General features: G+C 39.0%; 1 protein-coding gene across 1 annotated transcript in view; it reads left to right on the top strand.

The window, feature by feature from the left end:
* The window catches only part of cacna1ab (calcium channel, voltage-dependent, P/Q type, alpha 1A subunit, b), a 200,073-nt gene extending 174,724 nt beyond the window's left edge, over nucleotides 1-25,349 (top strand). Inside the window, exons 42-48 of the mRNA XM_051672247.1 lie at nucleotides 674-780; nucleotides 4,069-4,210; nucleotides 11,867-11,986; nucleotides 16,462-16,497; nucleotides 20,150-20,366; nucleotides 20,801-21,030; nucleotides 23,840-25,349. Coding sequence (XP_051528207.1) covers nucleotides 674-780; nucleotides 4,069-4,210; nucleotides 11,867-11,986; nucleotides 16,462-16,497; nucleotides 20,150-20,366; nucleotides 20,801-21,030; nucleotides 23,840-24,484 — 1,497 coding nt within the window. The 3' untranslated portion in view covers nucleotides 24,485-25,349. The remainder of the gene's footprint in view (nucleotides 1-673; nucleotides 781-4,068; nucleotides 4,211-11,866; nucleotides 11,987-16,461; nucleotides 16,498-20,149; nucleotides 20,367-20,800; nucleotides 21,031-23,839) is intronic.
* The last annotated feature ends 670 nt before the right edge of the window (nucleotides 25,350-26,019 follow it).

Raw genomic sequence — 26,019 nt, 5'->3', positions numbered from 1 at the left:
CGACTAGTCGGCTACTTTTCTGGGCGGTTAGTTGACTAGTAAAAATTAATAGTCGTATAAGCACTTCTATCTACTTCTGTTTTTCTCCTTTTATCCATTACCGACATATTTTAATCACCCTCAATATCTCATCATTTTCTGTTTCAATCGTGTTATGTCTTGTCTTTCTCCATTTGTCGACTGGTCAGGTTGATTTATCATGGAATGTCGCTAACATGGAATCTTTTCTCCCTCTGTGTGGATTCCGTTTGTCTTGCCAATTTTTTCATTAATGGATGTTGAGGGGAGGTTCTTGGTGTAACCTTTGGGCTACCACAGTCTCTGAGCTTCACATTTCAAGTGTTGGCTCATAGTTTAAGCAGTTCTATGAGCATGAACCTCAGATCTTTACTGTAACACGCTCAAATTGTTACTACCACCCATATATTCCGGTGGGTGGGATGGAAATGCCTTGAGCCATCGGCACCTACCTAGACAGCACAGCCCCTAATGGAGGACTCCATTCAGGTTGGTGAGGGCACAGGAGGACTCCATTTCCCATGATGCCCTCTGGGTGGCCTCTGCTGTCTTGTACCCCACCACCTGTGTGATGCACGATGGCTTGTGTGTGTTACCCCTGTATCCCATGAGTTTGTCTGATCCCAGCCACAGGCCATGTTCGTATCTCACACAGAACCGAACGCCATTAATGTTTCAGCGTTTGGAGCCATACCCGAACCACGAAGGTGGACAGGGGCTGAACGGCCTCCCCGAGTTACCGCAGCAACCTGTCAACAGCATGTGAGTACAACCTTTTTCGCACCTTTGCGCCTCCTTTAATGCTTTTGTGCAAGTCATGTTTTATTGTAGCTTTTAACTTAATCTTTCGTAATGAATTTCACAAAAACATGTCCAGGTCATATTTTTATATTATATTGTACAGCCTCAGTTTACAATGCAAGTGAACCGTAATACTACAATAGTATGTCTATGTAATGCACACAATAACACCATAAACTAAAAACATAAAACGAGGATTCAGTAATGATGGGGATAAAATATATTTTTTAAACATAAAAATAATATACTTAAATATGCAATATAACAGTTACAAGAAGTTAATTTCAGAAGTCATAAATATTAGTAAACATGTCACAGTAACGTCCCCTGACAATGTAGATACATCGTGATCGGTTAACACACGAGTAATGTTCGATTCATACAAGCATGACAAGCAATATAAGCTTAAACAACCCTACCAGACAACATATCCAAGCATCATAGCAGGTAAACAACTTCGCCAAACGTTAAACAGATTAACATCCTTCCAGACTGCTGCGATGCTGTCCTGAACTGTGTGAGTGTGACTGACTGAACTGAACATAGTTTCTCCAGCGAGAACATGAGACAGCCGGTTCTTCTTTCCTGTGTTTACGGACATGACATAATGATGCATGGATGTACGTCGTAAGCCAGCAATTTTGCACCAAATCGGGCCCAACAGCTCAAAATACAAATGCATTTTTATAGGCTTACCGTAGTGAATCGGGGTAAGGTAAGGACATTGTTTTGACTGATTGTTTATGTACTTATACCACGGGTCTGTTGAATGCTTAATTCTGATTGGTTGACGGACGTTCTAAGGTGTGCAATTATTTTTCCAGTAAACACGCGGCTATGAAGTAGTTCCAGGTCTTGACTGCATAACGGTTCCATATCACTCCGCCAAATTATTTCAGTTATTTCAAAGAGCTCTACAGGCTGCCACAACTAAATAACCAATTACAACAAAGACACAGTTTAAGTAAATCGGTTAAGAACGTCAAACAACGTCTAAAATATCCTACATTTATTTCAGTTTCGCTTAAAGGGAGCCCTCGTGCTCCCTCGTCTCACCCGCACTCACACACGCTCACACACATACATACGTGCACACACACACACACACACACACATACTACCTTGTTACTCCAATGCCGAAAAGCAGTGCATCCTCCGTTGCTAGTTCTAAAGTGACGTTTTCGAACTAGCAAAGAAGGCTTAATCTGTATCAAAGTTAGATACACTTGATCAATACAGCAGTTTCTATATTATCTGAAATATCTGTGGGAAGCCCCCTCCCCCTCTCACACACACACTCCCACACACATGGACACACATACATTATATGTATTACGCACACACTTTCTCGCGAATGAAAAACAGAGCCGTCATGTCAGCGCACACCTGCATCTCAGTGGGGTTGAAAACTGTTTTTAAGGTTTACATCCGAAATATGGCGAAACTCGTTGCTGCTGAGAAGTGCTTAAAATTACATCTTGGCAATTTTGAAGCAATGTTACTTCTGACGATAGTTGCAACAAAAAAGGTAATCCCAGAAGCGATCTCCCTCAGTTTCTGAGTTTCTGTCTTTCGATCACTCAAATACACACACACACACACACACACACGTACTACCTTATTACTCCAGTAAGTGCTCCATTAAAGCAGCACAATCCTCTGTTACTAGTTCTAAAGTGACGTTTTCGAACTAGCAACGAAGGCTTGAGCTGTATAAAAGCAAGATGCTGAATCCGTGGTGGAAGAAAGTAGTTCCACTCACAAGAGCGTTTTAGGGATGGAAACCAGAAAATGTCTTAAGATAAAACCTTGAACAATGTCTTAAGGTGTGGTAAGCGTGGTATAAGCGGTATAATTATACCAGAGGTATAACGGTTACTCCACTGCGCATTGTGACCGCATTACCACCTCGGCTGTGCATTATTTTTCAATTATTCATCGGCCCATAGTCAATTATTCATTACTCAATCAATAATGGCAATTTGTTAATTTTTAACTAAAACATCTTACATAGTGCAGCTTTAATTCGTCTATTAACAGTGTCAAACAGATTTACGTCATTTTCTTCTGAAACCACAGTGTCATTTCCAGCACATCTCAAATTCTCTATTGTGTTTAATAGAATTCTGTGCTGGAAATAACGCTGATGGAAATTAAATTTTTTAATGCTTTTGAAAAGAAATGGCTGACTCCTTTTTCTTGCTAATGCTAATTTCATTGCTAACATTTTATGTGTTCTAAATACACACAATTAAATAATATTTATTTGGCAAAATTACAGCTTGATGGCAAATAAAAAGTAATTTTTGAAAAAATGCTAGAAAAACCTCCCACCTCCCCAAATGTAGACATTTTACCCTCTCAAACTTCACTCTAAGACAACAGGTTGAAAAATACCAATATAAATTAGTTCTTAAATACAATTAAACATTATAATAATAATAATAATTGAAAAAAATTAACCATGACCTTTAGAAAGTTTAACACAAATCTCATACATTTTTGTTTCATTAAATGGATACAGCAGTGATTGTCAGGGACATAATTTGATGTTCCACTATATTTTCAGAGTTTGAACATGAACTTTATTACCACCTGCTGGTGTAATCTCCAAACTGCAAATGCAGGAACTGAGTTCAGACTTTGCACTGATAATAGAGGTGCTGCTGAAACGTCTAAGCACAATTACCTATTTTTCAGGAAATTAGCAAATTGCACTCTACAGCATTTCATTAACATACAATAGACCCACAGTTTGTGCGCAAACACCCACAGATAGCGCAAACACTCCCATCCACGCCCACTTGTGCTTTGCGCAGGCGCGAAAATTGCCCTTAGAATTAGTGCGCTCACAAAGATTACATAAGACTTTGCGCATGGTCTTTGCGTGGTGCGCTGTCACGAAAATAGAGCCCTTAATTTTATTTTTGCTAAATAAAGTTGCATTTTTTGAGTGAAAAATGTCTGTATGTGTGCATTTTTGTTTCTTCAGCCATTTGTATAAATATACTATATGCGTGTTTGCAGTAGTGTGCCAGTGTTTTGTGCTTGAGAGAATTAGCACACCTGCACACTAGAGTTCAAACGAATGGGGATGTAGAGGACAAATTGACTGTCGTGTGACCAAAAGTTTGGAAAATGTCATTTTTGGATTGGATCGAAAACATCATCATCAAATGCTCGTTGAGTTTCTGTAGTGTTTAGGTGCCCTTAACTGTGTGCAGTCACTAATATATTTCTCTGGTTTAGACCTCCAGAGAGTGGGATGAGTGAGAGCCAGTCATGGGTGACGTCACATGCCCAGGAAATGTTCCAGAAGCCTGTTCCGGAAAACTGGAACCCAGACAGACCATATCCGGAAGATCACCATGAAAGCCGGCACAATCCACAGGTAATATTTGAGATCCCAGATCAGAAGGGCATCAGTGATGCTCTGACTTTAACACTCCCGCATCTTGTCTCCCCCCAAGAGCCACTAATTCTAAATGTGACTCGAACCCTTCTCTCAGCCTTTGGTGTTTCAAGATCTGTGTGCATCAGCCAATCACTTTTGTCCTTGTCACCGTCCCTTTTTTGCAGCTTTTGGACACACGTCTCATTCATATTGCTGCATGTTCTACCTCTTCTGTCTCTGTCATCTCTTTGATGAATTGGTTCCTTTCTTGAACCTCACTGTCCATTCCAGCTGGTTTTTATACACCCCACTACCTCTGCCAGACTGTAGGGGTGTTTCATTGCTTGTGGCTGCTTCCTCACTGTCTGCTGGATCGTACCAAACCCCCTCTAGACTCTCATCTCTCCTTCAGTGTTACACTTCTCTGTAGCTCAGTTGTCATCAGAGCCTGATGTGTCCCTGCACTAGCCACTCATCTAGTTCATGAAGTGTCGTGGCTGCTGAATAGTCAACTTTAGGTTTAATGAGCCTGCTGAAAAGTACTTAAACTAGTAGTGGGCAATCAGATCCTAGTACCTAGTCATAGCCTCGGATGGCATGCCTACTAGCAAGGTCAGATTGGGAGACTACATTTTGTCAGGAATTTTGGGATTGTTGTGGATCACTGGACATCATAGATATCGATTATCTAGCTTTATGGGTTTCATAGGCTGCTACGTTACACATAGAACTGATCGGTCCGTGCATCATGAAACTTTTTTATGTAATTGACGACTCATTGAAATTGTTATCATACACAACTTAATTTACTCTCAGGATTTCCTCTCGGGTGCTTATCTTTGTGCAGAAACTGGAGGGTAAATAGGCTAATCGCAATAATGAAAACATGCCTAGTTATTTAGTAACTAAAAAAATTTGCCAACATTTGAAATAATGTTTTTAACACATTTTTTTATTCAGAATATCATCCTCTTTAATTTCAGTAAAGGCAGAAAAATCTGCGGGACAAATCAATGATGAACCATATCAAGGTAAAATACGATATTTTGAAATGTGCAACATTGTTTTCTGTCCACATGATCATAAATGAAATATTTCATAAAAAAATCAAAAGTCGTTTTTTCTACACTCTTTACAGGGTTAAGTGCTTGAATTTAGCTTTTAGAAATGTAAGTAATGGAACATCTGTAAAATCTGCTTGTATTGTTGAAAGGAAATGCTTGAGATTAAACAGAACATTTCTTCCGTGTAATGTGTGTCCATCAAATATTAGATCCACCATCTCCACTTTCACTGAATAATGTGTCTTTTAATATTCTTTCTGTTCTTTTCAGTCTGTTGTTGATCAAAAAGTAAAAAGAAACATTAATTCTAATCACACATGGAACGGATGCAGTAAAGAAACTGTTCGAGTCCTCTCGTTAATGTACGCTCAACCGAAACACTTCGGAATGGCCATTGACTTTGTGCATATGACTTATGGCATAGTGCAGTGCTTAGCGCTCTTAAAATAGGGCCCATAATATTAATTGGTAGAATGTAGAATTTTAACTTTATTCAAAAAGCTAAAACGTCCCGTGATTGTTATAATGATGGCAAACAAATTGTAAAAAATGTATGTGCTATATACAGTATATACACTGCCTGGCCAAAAAAAATGTTGCATACTCTAATATTTCGTTGGACCATCTTTAGCTTTGATTATGGTGCGCATTCGTCGTGGCATTGTTATGACAACCTTATGCAATGTCACAACATTTAATTCCATCTAGAGTTGCATTAATTTTGGACCGAGATCTTGTATTGACAACGGCAAAGTTGAACCAATCCGTAAAGTCTTCTCCAGCACATCCCAAAGACTTTCAATGAGGTTAAGTCAGGATTCTGTGGTGACCAATTCATGTGTGAAAATCATTCCTCATGCTCCCTGAACCACTCTTTCACAATTTGAGCCCAATAAATCTTGGCATTGTCGTCCTGGAATATGTCCGTGCCCAGCCTGATCTCACATGAAATTCGGCAAGAGTGTGCCGATTTTTCTTTTGCAGAAATCGGTATACGTTGGCCAAATTTTAAAACACTGCCCCCAGAGGCTAAAGCGGTAAGTGTTTTAGAGAATATAAACAAGAGTGACATCCATTTATATCCAGGAGAGGTCGCCAGAAGCCAGTTGTGAAGAGAATGTTTTTCAGCTGTACAGGGTGTAAATCAGTTAATGCTCTAACTTTCACTATTAAACATAGCCGTGAGTTCTACTGTCGATTTTTTACGATGTGACTTCACCAAGTGTTTTAGTGATCTCTGTTCACGATCATTCAAGACTTTTTCCGACCATATTTCTTCCGTGAAGCTGATGGTTCACCACTATCCTTCCAGGTTTTAATAATGCGTTGGACAGTTCTTAACCCAATTCCAGTGATTTCAGCAATCTCCTTGTTTGTTTTGTTTGCTTGATGCAGGCCAATAATTTGCCCCTTCTAAAACACAGTAGCATCTTTTCCACGACCACTGGATACATCTTCCGACATAGTTGTTTAAGAAATGAGAGAGAAATGAGCATCAGTTAGATTTAAAATAATTGTTGCCAGCTAAAACATATTAACCACTGCAATAATGATCCAATCATAGGCTCTTAAGTATCTGCTTATTTAAATCCAAACAGCAATTTTTTTTTAATTTTTTTTTGGCCAGGCAGTGTATATACAGTATATATATTTATATATCAGAGGTGGGGAACTCGAGTCTGACTTTAAGTAAATTTAAGGACTTGTGACTTGCTTGACTAAATGAAGAAAATGACTTGACTTTGACTTGAGAACCAGCGACTCGAGACTTGACTTGACTTGAACTGCATGACTCGATAATGACTTGAATGTTTTTTATTATTATTATTTTCAATAACTTATTATAAACAGTAATGAAATGTGTTAAAAAAAAATATTGCGACATCAGTGAATTCATATGCAAAACTGTAAGCCGGCCAGCACCACTGATCTGCATCTGCGCAGTTAACGCTGCGCTCACGTGCCAAAATGACAGATTGTCCAGTTCCCAAAATAATCTCCTTTGGATATAAAGATTTCGAATTGGACCGTGTGAATAAAAAAAGATTTGCCAGATGCACAATATGCAACGCAAAAATATCGATACAACCACCACAACCTCGAATTTCATCAGACATTTCAAAAACCATAAGGAAAGGTAAGTAAATCATGTCATTATCATTTCATTATCCAGAAAGATTAATATGTAAAATTACTGTTCAAATGTTTGAGGGTTGACAGTAAATTAAAATGATTCACGATTAATTTCATGTTTTGTAGCGCAACAAGTTTGAAATTACCCAACATTGCCTCTAAATGTGTGTGCCTTTTCTAAACCTTCTCAACAGTCAACAATATACCATAACCATTTTTTGGCAATATAAAAACATAACAGGCAGATTTACAGTCACAACACTTTATTTAAAACATGACAAGTAGTATAAAATATACAGAATGTCTCGTGACGAAATCCAAGTGCTCTCATAGTGATTTTGACTTCTGAAGACTTTAAATAAAGTCCTTGAATGCAATACCTTTATGACTATTTTATATAAATGTATCTCTGAAGGGAACTGACTGTCTTCAGAAAAGTTTCGATGGCATTTTCTTTTCATCTTTCGTCTGTATAATGCCTAATAAAGTAGTGTTTATAAGCGCAGCAGTGTTGCCAACTAGTTTAAATGGAAAGTAGCTAAAGCCTGCTCGTAAAGTCACTAAATGTCGCTAGATGACGTTATACGCTAATTAGCATATCCGTGACCTCATTTGCATTTTGCATAGTGTCCGCCCTTTACATGTGTTTGCTTCTCTGTGCTTACCGTACATACTGTAATACCCTATTAATTCTCTTTATCTATCAATCACTCAGAGAAAGTTAGAAGCGACAGAAACTTTCTTATCTTTTCTCTCACACAGCGCTCAGCCAAAACAAACCACTATGTGCATATTTACAAAAATTCATTATTTTATTGTTTAAGTAAGTGTCTGAATTCAGAGAGTTCAGAAACCGGAATGAACAACTGTCTAAAAATCTCTTGTGATTAAGTGCATGAAAAGAATAAAAATAAACGGTCAAATGAAACTCTTTAAATTTAAAACAAAAGGGAGCAAAAAATACAGATTCTGTATTGTCCTTGACAAAGCTGTTTACACATGCGCAGCTCATTCACGTCTATGTCAGCTGCCGTGCAGTCAACTGATGGTGCTGCTCCGCCTTCTCGCCTGCTCACCTCTCTCTCTGTCAGTCTCACTGAACAGAGTAGACGCAGAGAGAGGTGTGCCTCTGAGTCCTGGCAGGAAAGCAAGACCACGTGCTCGTGGGGCAGTACTGGTGACTTTCTTCTACGGAAGGTAGCTAAGGGTTGTCCAAAAAGTCGCTAGATTTGTCGATAGGCACTTTTTTTAATAAAAGTCGCTAAAGAGGTCTGAAAAGTTACTAAATTTAGTGACAAAGTAGCTAAGTTGGCAACACTGAAGCGCAGGGCTGCTTTGTGCAGCTATATTTCTGCTCTTCCATAAGCGCCACCTACTGTCAGAGAGCGAATTTGCATTTTCATTCAGCCCGTCTGCTGTTTTTGTTAGATCAGCATACATGCAGTGTTATACATTTTAACCGGTTAATTAAAAAAATCTAAACAATTTGGATAATAAGGTATCTAGAAGTATTCACAGTATTTTTAAGTGCCCACGATAAAAATACCGTGCATGTTCATTAATGCAATTTACTATATACAATTCATATAAAAAAATGAACGTAAAGATATGTATATAAGTTCATCTTTTCAGAGCAAAAATAAATATTTATTTCAAACATTAACCTCTATTTATTTTAGTACTGTGGCTTGACTCGACTTGACTTGAAACTCATCAGGACTCGACTTGACTTGCTTGATTTGTCTGCACTGCAACTTGATGGTTAAGACTTGAGACTTGCTTGTGACTTGAACATGTGTGACTTGCTCCCACCTCTGATATATATATATATATGTAGTAGTGGCCAAAAATATTGGCAACCTTGGTAAATATGCACAAATAAGGCTGCGAAAATCTGCATTGTTTATCCTTTTGATCTTTCATTCAAAAAATTCACAAAAATCTAACCTTTAATTAAAGTAAAACAACTGAAACAGGGGAATATCTCATTATTAAATAAATATTTATCTCCAAAATACATTGGCCATAATTATTGGCACCCTTTTATTCAATACTTTTTGAAACCTCCCTTTGCCAAGATAACAGCTCTGAGTCTTCTCTTATAATGCCTAATGAGGTTGGAGAACACCTGGCAAGGGGTCTGAGACCATTCCTCCATACAGAATCTCTACAGATCCTTTGAATTCAGAGGTCCATGTTGCTGGACTCTCCTCTTCAGTTCACCCCACAAATTTTCTATGGGGTTCAAGTCAGGGGACTGGGACGGCCATGGCAGAACCTTGATTTTGTGGTCAGTGAACCATTTTTGTGTTGACTTTGATGTTTGTTTTGGATCATTGTCCTGCTGGAAGATCCAACCAGAGCCCACTGTAAGCTTTCTGACAGAGGCAGCCAGGTTTTGATTTTTTATCAGTTGGTATATGATAGAGTCCATGATGCCATGTATCCGAACAAGATGTCCAGGACCTCTGGCAGAAAAACAGCCCCACAACATTCAAGATCCAGCAACATATTTAACCGTGGGCATTGGCGTGTTCATCTCACCCATCTCTGGTGTTTGCTGCCAAAAAGCATTTTTTTTTTTGTTTCATCCGACCATAGAACCCAGTTGCATATGAAGTTCCAGTAGTGTCTGGCAAACTGAAGATGCTTGAGTTTGTTGTTGGATGATAGCAGATGCTTTTTTCTTGAAACCCTCCCAAACAACTTGTGGTGATGTAGGTGATGTCTGATATTTTTTTGAGACTTTCTGACCCCAAGACCCAACTAATTTCTGAAATTCTCCAGATGTGATCCTTGGAGATTCTTTGGCCACTCGGACCATCCTCCTCACTGTGCGTGGAGACAATATAGACACACGTCTTCTTCCAGGCCAATTCTTAAGATCTCCAGTTTATTGGAACTTGTTAATTATTGCCCTGATGGTGGAATTGGGCATTTTCTATGCTTTGGCTATTTTCATATAGTCACTTCCCATTTTGTAAAGCACAACAACATTTTGCCGCACATCAGAACTATATTCTTTAGTCTAACCCACTGTGATTGATCATTAAGTAAATTTGGCCTGTGTGTTACCTCATATTTATATTCCTGTGAAACAGGAAGCCATGGCTGAACATTTTCACCCAAGTGCACTAAAAAATGTTAAATGTGAATGGGAATATACTTCAGATATATTTTACTCATAAGAATTTCTAGGGGTGACAATAATTGTGGCCAACGTGTTTTGGAGAAAAATATGTATTTAATAATGAGATATTTCCCCTCTTTCAATTGTTTTATTTCAATTAAATGTTACATTTTTGTGAATTGTTTGAATGAAAGATCAAAAGGATAAACAATGCAGATTTTTGTTTTTCACAGCCTTCTTTGATCATATTTACCAAGGGTGCCAATGTTTTTGGCCACTACTGTATATATATACTGTATATATGTGTACACACACACACACAAAATATGTCCCTGAGCTAGGCTAGGGATAGAAACAAATATAGCTGTCCCTTGCATGTTAAATAGGAGTTTTGATTGCAGCCTTCATATATTTAAGGACATTTTCGGTTCCGTTACTGGTATATCGCTTGTCCTGCACCTGATCAGCCTGAATGTAGCCAACTATTTGTAAGGGTTTATTTGTTTGTTATCTTTTCTTATAGAGAAAGTTATATAAGAAACTGAGCATTTGAGCATTTATATTGTGTATTAGAGAACTTAATTCTGATGAGAAATTGTCATTTGCATTTTGCTCAAACATTTCTCTAAGAAATAGAACATTTTCTGTAATACTTTTTCATTTAAGTGTTGTTTTATCAAATCGAGATTACATCGATTTGTGAACCTCATATTGTACACAATGCAGTATAAGACCACACACAACTAAAGCCATGGCATTACATCTAGCAGCAAACTTTCAATTCTTTTGATGCTCTGTTTTTCTCTGCACCACCCTTTATGGCTGTCACTCCGAACGCGCTATTTTTCCATTTGTTTTTCAGTGTAAACGTGTATTATACGGACATCTTTGAGTGTTGCACCACGTCTCGCTGTACATAAGCGTTGCTTTTTTTAGACGCCATGTCAAGTTAAAAAGAACTGCAGCTGTTCCACTCAAGACACCTGTGTTCTATTCATGGTGCTGCGTCTACATTTATTTGGTGTGAACACCCCCTTTCTTTTTTTCAATCCAGCATCTTTAAGTGATGATAAAGCTGGGCGCAAGATACATTCAGAAATGAAGAAGTATGTGGGACATTTTTATTTATTTTTTTAAATTTAAATATATTTAATTTTGAAGCGGTTGTCTGACTGACAAGTGACCAGAACTTGAACGCACATCTGACTTTTGAGCATGACATTGCCCTCTACTGGTTTAAACCCTCATTGGTCCAGGATCAGATAGAGCTGTAGGCCAGTGACGCAGGCATCAGCTCGGCCCACATGCTGTTGCTCTGTTTTGCAGACGGTAGAAATGAGAGAGATTGGGCCTGTTGGGGACGGTTACACGGACACTGAGCCCTATCACCCAATGGAAGGGCATGGGCGGACCATCTCCATGCCACGCCTCTCAGCAGACAACCAAGTGAGCACCTTCATCCTTCCATCAATCCCTCCATCCATTCATCCATCCATTTTTATCTGTTATCTTCCTTTCCCCCGATATCCATCCTCAGTCAGTTATCCAGCTAACAGCCTTTGACCGCTTTGGTTTGGGAACCAAACTTCAAACAGTTGTTTATAATGCTGTCATGCTAACATGTAAATGCTAGCATGTCTTAATCGAGAGTCAAAGGGCACATGGATAAGTGGCTCACACCCTGATGTCCACTTACCTGCATGGCCGTGTGTGTGTGTGTGTGTGTGTGTGAGAGAGAGAGAGAGAGAGAGAGAGAGAGAGAGAGAGAGAGAGAGAATGTACCCTGCATTGTCATACCACCTAGCTCACATTCAAGAAAACCTTGGTGTGTCTGAAGTGTGCGATTGCCAGAGCTTGATTTGAGGTAGTGATCTTTGGATAAAAAAGGAAGTCAGCTCATGTGAAAATAGCCTTTTGGTGCATGCATTATTATTAAATAAATAGTTCCAGCTCTAAAATCCAATTGGATAACCTACATTCGAAACCGTTTTTAAAAAAATAGTGTATATATATACACAGACCTGTGACCACACCTCAATGAAATTCTGTATTAATGAGCCAAGTTGGCTCCAATCTTTGCAAAATATAGTCTGTCCAATCTTGTCTCCAATCTCTTATAAAAATGTACACAATTAATCATGTTTCCGGACTGTATGGAATAAATCTTACCATTGGAGCAATGCAAGCTTGAAGTACCACCTGTTTTCAGCAGGGGGCAGTAAGCAAAACTCCAGCTGTATTGACAACAAACTACATTCAGGCTTGACACTAGCAACAGCACAAGATGAGAATGCATTCAAACACAGCTGGATGGAATGCAATTGAGAATGCAGGGATCTCGAGACATCTTTTTCTAAGTTTCAAACTACGCTTAAAAGATTAGTTCACCCAAAAATTAAAATTCAGTCATTGTTTAATCACTCCTGTGTTGTTATAACCTATATGACTTTCTTTTTCTTAACACAAAGAGAGAAATTGTGGAAAAAAAAATTGTGCTCAGTGATGTCATACAATGGCAGTTTATGGTGACCGCCTCTACAAGCTTCAAAAGAACACAAAAGTATAATTCAGAAGTCTAATAAATTATTCCATGAGACTCATGATTGTTATGGAAGCATACGATAAGGTTTGGTGAGAAACAAAATGACATCTAATGTATTATTTAGTGAAAATGTTCACTGACCGTTGATCTCATGTGCGCATTCATGATAGGGCACGAGAGCAACAGTTCACGCAGACCCCTCGCGACATTGGGGCGTTCAAGCGAAAACTCGGTTTGTTTATCTAAAAACAGGTCCTCCACAGCGATAGTGACAACAAAACACAACACAGCTGCACACAAAACAGAGAACAGAACTTACTAAACATGTCTGAAGAGTTTGTAGTCAAAGAACTGATGCATTTCTATGCCCAGCCTTATTTTTTTGAACGGAGTACAAGTAAATTAAACAGAAACATAGAGGAGGCTACAGGCAGCCACAGTCACACCATGTCCTAACCTGACGGCCAACAAAACGACATGTTAATCAGAGTTTTTGTCCTAACCAGCCGTGACGGGCGATGGTACATTCTATTGAATCCTCACTTGTTTTCTATTTTCGGCATTGCGCGGGTAACTCCGTCCACTGTGAACTGGCACCAGTCCAAAAACTTTCAATAAAATAAGGCTGGGTGTGAACTAATACTTTAACTTGACACAGTGACCTAAAAACGCTGTCTATGACGTGACGCAGCCAAAGTGAGATGCTCCAAACGCGTCCTTCTGACTCAGGTGTATATTGACGCCACCTTAGAAAAGCTCTTATTAAAAAATCTAATTCAGACAGATATATGAATTCAATTACACAATGGATTACTGTGGACTGTAGGCCTGTGATAGGCTTATGTTCAATAATATAGAAATAAACAATATAGGGACCTACTTTATATTAGGTGTCTTTAACTACTATGTCCTTAAGTGTTTGATACAATGTACTTATTATGTACATACGTGTTTTTGCATTGTACTTACATTTAAATTACCTGCATTTAATTACATCAGTAGTTGTACTGTTAAACTTACCCCTAAACCCTAACCTTAATCTAAACCCTAAACCTACTCGTACCTCAACCTCATAAGCACCAAATGTGTAACAGCAAATCTTGTGAGAATTTTGCAGAACAACATGTACTTACACAATATGTACATTGTATGTATTTTAATGTTAGTACATAGTAGTTAAAGACACCAAATAAACATGCTGAGTGACTCCAGCCAGGCTTCCTAAGCAACAAATTGGCCCAGTTGCTAGGGTGGGTTAACCTCCTCCTGGTCGCTATAATGTGGTTCTCGCTCTCGGTGGGGTGCGTGGTGAGTTGTGCGTGGATCCTGCGGAGAATAGTGTGAATCCTCAACACGCACTATGTCTCCACGGTAAAATAATACTACAAAACTGTTTTGTTTTTTTCTAGGTTTTTTTTAATCTAAAAAAAAAAAAAAAAATGGTTCAAATAATCCAGTCATGCTATGTTAGGGATTTCCCTGCTGAAATTAATTAGATTAATCAGATACTGTATATCCACAACATATTACAAATTAAACTTGAACTAAATTATGCGCTAGTCAGAATGCATAACTCGCACTGTGCTAAAGTTATTTTTGTTGACTAATTTCTCCATGTAAAACTGACTAAAATGAATGAATATGACACGATAAAATATTGACTAATTTTAAATGGTAATTTCATCAAAAGGCAAAAATTATGACCAAAAAACAAAATAAGACTGGTTGTAGGAAGGTCAGTGAACATTTGGCGAAAGTATTGTTAGCTGTGATTATTATTAATAAAAATATTTTTTATTTTTATTTATTTATTTTGGCTCGTTACATGCACAATCTTACACCAATTGTGCTTAATAAGCCGACAACGTGTAAGGTCATGGAAACGCCTTAAACGGCTTTCTTTTCATTGGTCATAAACGGTTTTACACGTAGATTTTTGCCCACTACCCGTTGCATGGAAGTACCTTTAGAGTTTATCTAATGTGTGCAAGTGCTGTGCGTATGCTTGTTTACGTTTTGACGTCAAAAGCAGAGAATAATTATCAGTGATTTTTTGAATAAGCTGCTTTTTAGTAATTATCAGCGTTATTAGTGTGCAGACGATAACAACGATTTTTGTAAAATGTAATGCACAGCCTCTTGTGGATTGTTGCTTTATTTTACTGTACTGAAATCAGTTTGAAAACCTGTTCTGAAAACTGATCCTTGTAAAACTGCCACAAATCAACCTCTGGAGGCAGTAACACACTCACACACGATGCAGCAACACAAACATAAACCCACAACACCTGACGCACAAACTGTGTAAGTGCATATTGTACACTATACCCTGGTACAGTGAATTAACACACAGTTGCAGACACACACATTTTCATATACACACACCATTTCTCGCCCTCACATAACACCATTATCTCTTGGTTGACTATTCGTTGGAGATGTGTCTGGGGTTGAATAATTTGTCAGAGTGAGTGAAACAAACCAGTAAGTCTGGGAGACTCAAGACTGGTATGTAGGTTTGTACAGTTGTATGTTTGTGTTGTTGGAAGTGTGCTGCATATAAACCAGTAAGTGCGAGGATTCAGTGTTCAGTGTGTGTGTGTGTGTGTGTGTGTGTGTGTGTGTGTGTGTGTGTGTGTGTGTGTGTGTGTGTAGCTGGCAGTATGTTGTGTAAAGCTGTAATGTAGATGTGGTTCTTGTTGTGACTCACGTTTGTCTAACACTGCTCTGCCCCACAGAGTGTGCGCTCTGCTGCGGTAAGTGTGTTAGTGTGCTTCCTATCTTCCTCTACACTCGCTCAATTTTTGTCTCTTTTCTCTTTCCTTTTCCTCCTCCTCCACCCGACCCCTTCCTGTCAATGCTTGTATGTTCCTATGCTCTCTCTCTCTCTCTCTCTCTCTCTCTCTCTCTCTCTCTCTCTCTCTCTCTCTCCTAATTCTAATGGGATCACGATCGCTGCTCTCTTCTACACTTTACTTTTTATCGCTCTCTTTGTTTTGTTTCTTTTCTCAATGTGTCTTCATGTTCCTGTAACCACTCGGTTTTCACTCCTTGCACACTCCATCACTTTATTTCATTTAATGATCTTTCCCACTCTTTCTGTCACTTTGTACATCCCACCATTGTTTTATCCATGTCCACTGTGTCCTTCATGGCTCCCTCCTTCCCGTTTCCTACCTTCCTTCCTTCCTCATTGTCTCTGTTTCCTCTCTTCTTCCTTCCCTTTTCCTTTCGGTGGTTCCGGTGCCATTTGGTGTTGTTTCTCTCTCTCTCTTTCCTTTCTCACACACACACACCTTTCTCTGCTGTGCTCTATGTGTCATCCCTGTTTTCATGCGTGTGTCCTGTTTCTGCGCACCGTATGTCTGCTGTTGAACAGCGACGGAGACACAGGCCGCGAGGAAGTAACCTCAGTGTATGTACCGTCTCTGGCTTTCTCTCTCTCTCTCTTCTCATTTAATGTGTTTTAGGAGTGCACGTCACTCTTTAAGTCTTATGTCACACTGAACTTCACCCTCCGTCTTTATTCTATTCTATTCTTTTCTATTCTATATTACGTTATTCTATTAATCTCTTTTCAAATGTTCTTTGTTCTATTCTTTTAATCTCTATTCTGTTCTGTTCAACTATTCTATTCGTCTCTCTATGTTATTTTATTTTTCTCTTTATTCTATTTTTATCTATTCTATTCTACTCTATTCTACTTTTAGACTCCATTCTGTTCTATTATTTTAATCTCTGTTCTATTCTATTTGTCTAATCTGTCTTTGCTCTATTTATCTCTGTTCTATTTATCTCTTTTTTGTCTCTGTTCTATTCATCAATTCTATTTATCAATATTCTATTTGTCTATTTTCACCTCTGTTCTATTCATCTCTCTATTCTATTTGTCTCTATTCCATTAATTTATTTTATTAGTCTCTTTTCGTCTCTATTCTGTTCATCTCTCTATTTTGATTCTATTTCTCTCTCTATTCTATTAGTCTCTATTTTATTAATTTATTTATTCATTTTTGTCTCTTCTATTCATCTCTTTTATTTGTCTGTTCTATTTATCACTGTTCTCTTTGTCTCTATTCAATTCTATTTGTCTATTTTTGTCTCTGTTCTATTCATCTCTCTATTTTATTTGTCTCTTTTCTATTCGACTCTATTGTATTTATCTCTATTTTATAACTCATCTCTATTCTGTTCATCTCTCTGTTTTTATTCTGTTTGTCTCTATTTTATTCATCTCTATTCTTTTAGTCTTTGTTCTATTCATCTCTTTACATCCATTCTATTCGACCCTCTTCTATTTGTCTATTCTTTTCTATTTATTGATATTCTATTTGTCTCTATTCAATTCTATTTGTCTTTTTGTCTCTATTCTATTCATCTCTTTATTCCATTCTATTCATCTATTTTATTTATCACTATTCTTTTTTTCTATTTTCCATCTCTATTCTGTTTTTTTCTCTATTCTATTTTATTTGTCTCTATTCTATTTGTCTCTTTTCATCCATTCTATTTGTCTATTCTATTGATCACAATTCTATTTGTCTCTATTAAAATTATATTTTTTCTATTTTCACCTTCATCTGTTTGACTCTCTATTCTATTTGTGTCTTTTCCATTCATCTCTATTCTATTAGACTCTTTTCAACTCTCTGTTCATCTCTAATTTTATTCTATTCTATTCGTCTCTCTATTCAGTTTGTTTCTATTCTATTAGCCTCTTCTATTCGTCTCTCTTCTGTTTTATTCATCTCTTTTCTGTTCTACTCTATTCTAAATGTCTCTATTATATTAGTCTCTATATCTTTTCCCTGTCCACTTATGCAGCCCAGTATCCCTGTATGTACTGTATGTGTGTCTGCGTGTGTGTCTGCTTGTATCTTGTCTCTGTATTTCTGCTCCTGTGGACAAGGGGAGCTTTTGCTGTCTCGGAGTTTTCGACGCATGGATTTCAAACAGGAAAACCTGCGGCCAATAACATGTTGTCAGCATGCCACAATAAAGTGCATGGCATTCAGCATTTTGTGTTTGTGTGTGTGTGACTGAGCGGGAACAATTAAAGCATTATTTCAAGGTTCAGATCATGCTCAGATGCAGATAAACCCAAGCAGTGCCTCAGTAATGCCTGTGTGCATCCACACATGCTACAGACTCTCATGTAGACCTTTGTTCCTGATGGTGTGTGCATGGACTAGTGTGCTCAGCAGTATTTGGCTGGATTTGGTTTTGTGTGTGCTCAGCTATGGCAAAGAAGGTAACGAGCAATGAGTATTTTATGGTTCTGCTTGTATTAGAAAAGGCTGTAGTGCATGTAAGGCATGCTATAAGATCTATCTATCTGTCTATCTATCCATCTATCTATCTATCTATCTATCTATCTGTCTGTCTGTCTGTCTGTCTATCTATCTATCTATCTGTCTGTCTGTCTATCTGTCCATTTATCTATCTATCTGTCTGTCTATCTATCTATCTGTCTGTCTGTCTGTCTGTCTGTCTGTCTGTCTGTCTGTCTATCTATTGTCTATCTATTTGTCTGTCTGTCTGTCTATCCATCTGTCTGTCTGTCTGTCTGTCTTTATATCTATCTGTCTGTCTATCACTTTATCTGTCTGTCTGTCTATCTGTCTGTCTGTCTGTCTATCTGTTTGTCTATCTATCTATTGTCTATCTATCTGTCTATCCGTCTATCTATCTATCTATCTATCTATCTATCCATCTGTCTGTCTGTCTGTCTGTCTGTCTATCTATCTGTCTGTCTGTCTGTCTGTCTGTCTGTCTATCTATCCATTTATCTATCTATCTGTCTGTCTATCTGTCTGTCTGTCTGTCTATCTATCTATTGTCTATCTATTTGTCTGTCTGTCTGTCTATCCATCTGTCTGTCTGTCTGTCTGTCTTTATATCTATCTGTCTGTCTATCACTTTATCTGTCTGTCTGTCTATCTGTCTGTCTATCTGTTTGTCTATCTATCTATTGTCTATCTATCTGTCTATCCGTCTATCTATCTATCTATCTGTCTGTCTGTCTGTCTATCTATCTGTCTGTCTGTCTGTCTGTCTGTCTGTCTGTCTATCTATCCATTTATCTATCTATCTGTCTGTCTATCTGTCTGTCTGTCTGTCTGTCTGTCTGTCTGTCTATCTGTCTATTGTCTATCTATTTGTCTGTCTGTCTGTCTGTCTATCCATCTGTCTGTCTGTCTGTCTGTCTTTATATCTGTCTGTCTATCTCTTTATCTGTCTGTCTGTCTATCTGTCTGTCTGTCTGTCTATCTGTTTGTCTATCTATCTATCTATTGTCTATCTATTTGTCTATCTATTTGTCTGTCTGTCTCTCTGTCTATCCATCTGTCTGTCTGTCTGTCTTTATATCTGTCTGTATGTCTATTACTTTATCTGTCTGTCTGTCTGTCTGTCTATCTGTTTGTCTATCTATCTGTCTATCTGTCTGTCTATCTGTCTGTCTGTCTGTCTGTCTAGCTGTTTGTCTATCTATCTATCTATCTATCTATCTATCTATCTATTTGTCTGTCTGTCGCTCTATTTGTCTGTCTATCTGTCTATCACTCTGTCTGTCTGTCTGTCTGTCTATCACTCTATCTATCTGTCTGTCTGTCTGTTTGTCTGTCCTTCTCACCTACTTCCTCTCTTGATCACGTAATACCCATCTCTCTCTCTCTTTCTCTATCTCTCTTTCTCTCTCTATCTCTCTCTCTATCTCTCTTTCGCTCTCTCGCTCTCTCTCTCTCTCTCTCTCTCTCTCTCTCTCTCTCTCTCTCGCCCTCTCTGGATTTCTCTCTAGAGCTCCATCGCTTTTCCTGTTGATCTTTATTTCTCCTTGTGTCCTCGTTGAGCATGACAGATATTCTTGTGCATTGGTATTCTCTGTGGATGTAGAATGGACTGAGTCTTAAGCTGATTACAATAATATGTTTCCACATAAACACAAAAAATGCACTGGTAACACTACATACAATCAAGATCTTATTTGAAATCACACAACAATTTAACCTTTTGTCTTTTCCCACTCTTTTTCTTCCTTTTCTTTCTCTTACTTTCTTTATTTGTAGACCATCACAGACACAAGTCCAATGCGGCGCTCTACGTCCTCATTGGTCCACGGACGTTCGGGTCGAGGCGTGCGATTGGATGATTACTCTCTGGAGCGGGTGGTGTCAGAGGAAGGTCACAGACATGGTCCACGAAGGAGAGAAAGAGAGCGGGAAAGAGATCGCAGTCACCGCACCTCAGAGAGATCCCTCACCCGCTATACAGACGCAGACACAGGTCACACACCTGATCATGCATACAGACCCTGTTCACACCTGGTATTAAGACCCATCTCAGGTGATCCGATCACAAGTGGTCAGGCAAGACACATCGCCGTTTACACCTGGCCGTAATATGCATTTTAATGCATCTCTTTTGAGCACTTATGAGTGGATTTGTTTTTGAAGTGGTCGAATCTGAAAACGTTTTGGGCCTTGCTTACAACTGCATTAGGATAGCCCAAGATGTATGTTAATACCATGTGTAAATGGGACCACAGAGACCAGATACTCACAACACATTCATTACGAATCAACAACAGTGTGACGTTTTCTTCATATTAGGTGTTACTGATACTTATGTTCTACCTAATTTAATTTTGAGGCTTTGATGCTGTCTGATGGTAATGTCTTGTTCTGTCTCATTTCACATCTCTGTTTTGAATTCATTAGGTTTGGGCACGGATCTTAGCACCACTACACAGTCAGGTGACCTTCCAACTAAAGAGAGAGAACGAGAGCGGGGTCGAGCAAAAGACCGCCGCCACCACCATCATCATCACCACCACAGCTCGGTGGATAAGGAACGGTATAATCATGAGCGGGACTACCATCGGCATCCTCACGACAGATGCGATCGCCACTGGTCTCGCTCACCGAGTGAGGGCAGAGGTCACAGACAGGTGGGGCACACACACACTGAAATAGCAATTTTATATTTATATTTATTTACAAATTGAATAAACATCAAATGTAAGTAGTATACTTTTTCAGAATTGTTGAAATAATCAGGGTTATTTTTAACTTAATATCTATGTACTGCATGCTGCCGATTACCACAGACAACAATTTCGCCCCTCAGTTTGTAAAAACAGGTGGGGAAGGGGTTAACAGTGAAAAAAATGTAAGGCTATTTCGCAAGACACTTAGGACTGGTTTGATCCAGTTCTGAAGAATTCATTTAAAGAGACAGTTCACCGAAAGATGAAAATTCTGACATCATTATCTCACCATCAAGAATTGAATTGATGAATTGATTGGATTGATTGGATTGTAAAAAGGGGAGGGGCTGAAAATTGTATTTATTTATTACATTTTGATGTAAGAAATTTATTTATTGATCAATCATGCGCAATACTGCATCGCGATCTTCATTTGAACAATTCCGATTCTTAAATCCCCTGATCGATGCGAGTAAAGGCCAAAACATACTCTATGCAATCTCGATTTCACACTTCGTTGCATTTTGGAATGTGCCAAACACAAAATGATAACCCAATGCAAATGCGAGTTGCATTCTCAGTATTGCCACAAGGGGCGCCATAGCGAGAATAGTGTGAACTTCCCACTTCTATGGTGAATTTTTTCTCTTTCAAGTCAACTACTGTCATGATGGAGCAACAGTTTAAAGAGAATATTGTTGAGTAAGTAAGTTAAAGTCAATATATTTATAGCAAATTACATGAATAATGACACATCGAGTTTAATTGCAGTTATTTGAAGGTAACTCTATCACCCTCTTGAGTACTGAGGTTTGTTCCCACAACGGTAACACAAGAACGCACGTTAAGCATGTTCAACTGGGCCGCACGTTGGCAAAGCCGTGGCCAAGTGGTCACATGTGCGATCATGTACTTGCATAGAGTATTTGTCGGCCTTTAAGCACTTGCATATGCAACCAAATTTTGTGCTGTACTGGCTGATACATTTTCAGATTTTACTCTCCAGAAAATACGTTCAGCAGCTAAATCATTTCACTGCGTAATAAGAAAAAAGTTTGGTTTGACTTCCGTGTAATGTGTGTCCAAAGGCAAGATCCACACAATCCATTTTTCAGTGAATAATGTTTCTCTTAATCCTCTTTCTGTTATTTACAGTAATTTGTTGATACAATTTTTTAATAATTTACATTTAATTCTAATCACACACAGTACGGATGCGACTGCTGAACTGCCAGTATTCTTAAAGAGACAGTACCGTTTTAGCAGGTTATCTACATGTCAATATAAATACTTGCAAATATTAAAAATTATGCATGTGAACAATAAACATGTAACAAAATATATACATATAAATATATATATATATATATATATATATATATATATATATATATATATATATGCAATATAATATATGCAATTTCAAGACATCATATTTATTGATGGAATACATGTAATTTGTACATGGAATGTGACCAAAATGACGAAAAACGAATGAAAAAACATTTACAAAAGTGATATTTTCCAAATGTACCAAGTTAGAAGGTCCTCTGTTTAATTAACAGCATTAGCAGAGAGAGAATACTTCTTACAAATGTAAGCAAAATTGACATTATAACTTAGGGCTGCACGATTATGATGAAAATCTTAATTGCAGATTATTTCCTGTGACATTGTAATTGCAATTATTCATTTCGATTATTTTGTGTGGGGCAGTTGCATGCCATATTCTTTATTTAGGCTATGCATCAAAACAACATGAGAACTGTGTTCCTGAATTGCTTTTATATTTTAATTGCATGAAAATCAAAAAGTGTTATTAACATTTTGAATAACTTGTACACAGTATAATGTAGATAGTGAGCATTACTGCCTTTGCATTCATGCACACAACGGCCCAAAAAATATGTTGTAAATAGAACATTTTGGAGCAATGGGAGTACACCTCAATGGATATATAATTGCGACAGCTGTAATTATAATCTCGATTATTTTTTCAATTAATTGTGCAGTCTAAATAGAATCGAATCGAGAGCTTGTGAATCCAAATTGAATCGTAAGGCTGTACCTAATCAATACGAACAGAAATGTGTATTAAGAAAGTAAATACCATCAATTTTTATTTAATGTTGACAACATTTGTAGTTATTGAGAAACAAGTTTAAAATATTAACAGTGGTAATCAACAGCATGCCACAGATAAGTTGAAAAAAACCCTGAATATAAATTTAGCTCACAGTATGATACCAACTGCATAAATAAATGAGTCTCAACCTTACAAATCTAGTATCTAGAGCACACGCTCTCGAACAGCATTTTAACATTTCCTTCATTCAATTGACACAGGCATTCCTGTCTGTAAGTCCGTGTTTTAGATCGTTTGTACAGTAATCTGCCATGAGGAGCCTGAGAGAAATGTATCTGGAGCTCACCTGTGACCGTATCATGACTACCTACTGAAATCAGTTTCTCTTTCTTTTGTTATTCTTTTGTTTATCTTATTTTATCACTGTTGTTTCTGTCCATTTTCTCGATGTGACTCGTGGCTTCTCTTTGTCTGCTGTTTTGCCTCATTGCCGGTTTGTTTCTTTCTGGTTTTATCGATGTTGTTGTTTCCACACACCATCTCGCTCTCTCTCTCTCTCTCTCTCTCTCTCTCTCTCTCTCTTAATCTCTCTCTCCTCCTCCTCTTGCCGGTGGCACTCCTCTCTTTCGTTCAACATTAATTTTGTGGTGTTTTTTTATTTGCTTTGTTTTAATTTTCATGTAGGGCAGTAGTTCCGTGAGCGGGAGCCCGGTTCCCTCGACGTCAGGGACCAGCACCCCCCGGCGTGGCCGTCGGCAGTTGCCCCAGACCCCGTCCACACCACGCCCTCACATCACCTACTCCCCCGCCGTTCGCAAGCCTCCATACGGCTCACCAGGACAGGGTCGACTCCGCTCCCCTTCCCCACGCCACTTCTCCCCGCCGGGACACGAGCCGCCCTACCACTGCCCGCCCTCGCCCCATCAGGGCTCGCCCCGGCACGCCTCCCCGCGCTCCCCCAGGCACGCGTCACCCAGATCCCCGCGCCATGGCCGGTGGGGCCCTCTGCCGGACAGCCTGGAGAGCGAAGGACCATTCTACGACCAGGACTATGAATACGAGCGCCACCACGAGCCACCCGCCTACGAGCAGAGTCTGTCGCAGGGCAACCCTCACCCTCATTCACACCCGCACCCCCGCTCACCAAGGACTGCTCGTCAGGGGCCTCCCCCCCACCTGCGCCGCATGCCTAACGGTTACCGTTCCTCCTCGCCCTCCCCGCACCGCCGCGGCCCCCACCCGGGCCCGAATCGGCCGCCTCGTGGCTGTGGGCCCCGGAAGGGGCTGCACGAACCCTATAGCGAGACGGACGAGGATGATTGGTGCTAGTGCATAGGGTGACCAGGAGGGGGCGCCACTCATTGTAAGCCAACTCGTGTCAAGATGTTTATGCACCGCAGCCGGGAGAGAGGGGGTGGAAGGGGACGTGGAATGGAAGGACGTGCACACAGGCACCTCCAAAAAGAACTCCAAACAGAGCTCCCCTACTCCCTCTCTCTCTATTTGCCTTCTCCTGCTCTCTGGACTACATTTCCCATGATGCAAGGGAATGTTTTTGGGAGCATATGAGAGAAATGTGGGGTTTAGATGGTCTTGGTTTCAGTGATTTTGTGTTTGAACGCTCTGCCCAGACTGAGCAAGACCAGTTGCTTCTTGTTGATGAAAAAAAGCTCCTCTCTCAATCAAAAAGGAATTTTGCAAATGAAGCCAGAACCTCTTTTTTTCCCTCACATCTATGCCTCTTGAAAAGCCCCCCCAAAAAAAAATGAAAGTAAATCAAAGACTTGGACGAAAAAAAAGTGCTCTTTTAAACACAAGAGCTCTACCTACTGCAAAACCAGCTCCTGCGCTGGCCGATATTGATGAGTTTTATCATCTTCGTTTACTGTTACCAACTCAAATTGCTGAGTGACCTCATCACCCGGGGGAGGGGTTCACTGTAGAAGAGGCGTGGCATATACAAGGACCCAAGAGGAGGCCGATGGGCAGCCCCGCCCACAAACTGCCACTCAGACCTGACAAGAAGGTGGCAGAAAAGAATGAAATGGCATAAGAGGGAGGGACGGAAAGACTATTTCCTCTTCAGAATGTCTTCAATTGATTACTTCTTATTTTTGAACATTTGGAGCTTGGTTGTTTTGTTGCATTTGCTCAGCTTTCTTTGATATTTTTGGACTAAAATCTGATGGAAACTTGCATGAAAAAAATACATAATATATATATATATATGTGTGTATGTGTATATATATATATATATATATATATATATATATATATATATATATATATATTAGACAGAAGATTTACTATGGGAAAGGTGGGGGTGGGGGGGTTGATAGCTGTCTTTTTTCCATTAAGTTGGAAGTTCTTTCTCTCATTTTCTCCCTGTTGCTTTCGCCATGTCTACAGATCTTTCAATGTGCAGATGGAGTTTATAGATTCAGAAAGACATTTCTTGATAGAGAAGGTATTTTCTACATTATATGCATCTGAGGATCCCAGATGATGTTCTGCACTGTTTATTATTACCTTGGATTGCACTAAAAACGAGCTCCGCCAGCCATGGCTGCAAACAGAGAGAGAAACAGGGAGAGAAATTCTCCTTACTATTGTCAATAACAATAGTCTTATAATGATGAAAACCATCTTAAATGCAACTGATGACGGTGATGCTGATGAAGACAGAGGTGGCCATGTGACTTTGTCGTCTTGTTTTGGGGAGTTTTGTCTGGTGTGGCCATCCTTTACTTGCGTTTATGTTTCCGTTCTGTTTGCCTCTGATCAAAGTCTATAAGGGTGCAGTCCCGATAGCATCCTGAAGTTTATGTACTTGTGACCTCATATGAGAATAGTGAATAGTCGTT

The sequence above is a fragment of the Myxocyprinus asiaticus genome, chromosome 35, assembly GCF_019703515.2.
Source record: "Myxocyprinus asiaticus isolate MX2 ecotype Aquarium Trade chromosome 35, UBuf_Myxa_2, whole genome shotgun sequence".
Lineage (NCBI taxonomy): Eukaryota > Metazoa > Chordata > Actinopteri > Cypriniformes > Catostomidae > Myxocyprinus > Myxocyprinus asiaticus.
The sequence above is the reverse complement of the archived record's forward strand: the minus strand, read 5'-3'. Positions and strand labels throughout refer to the sequence as shown.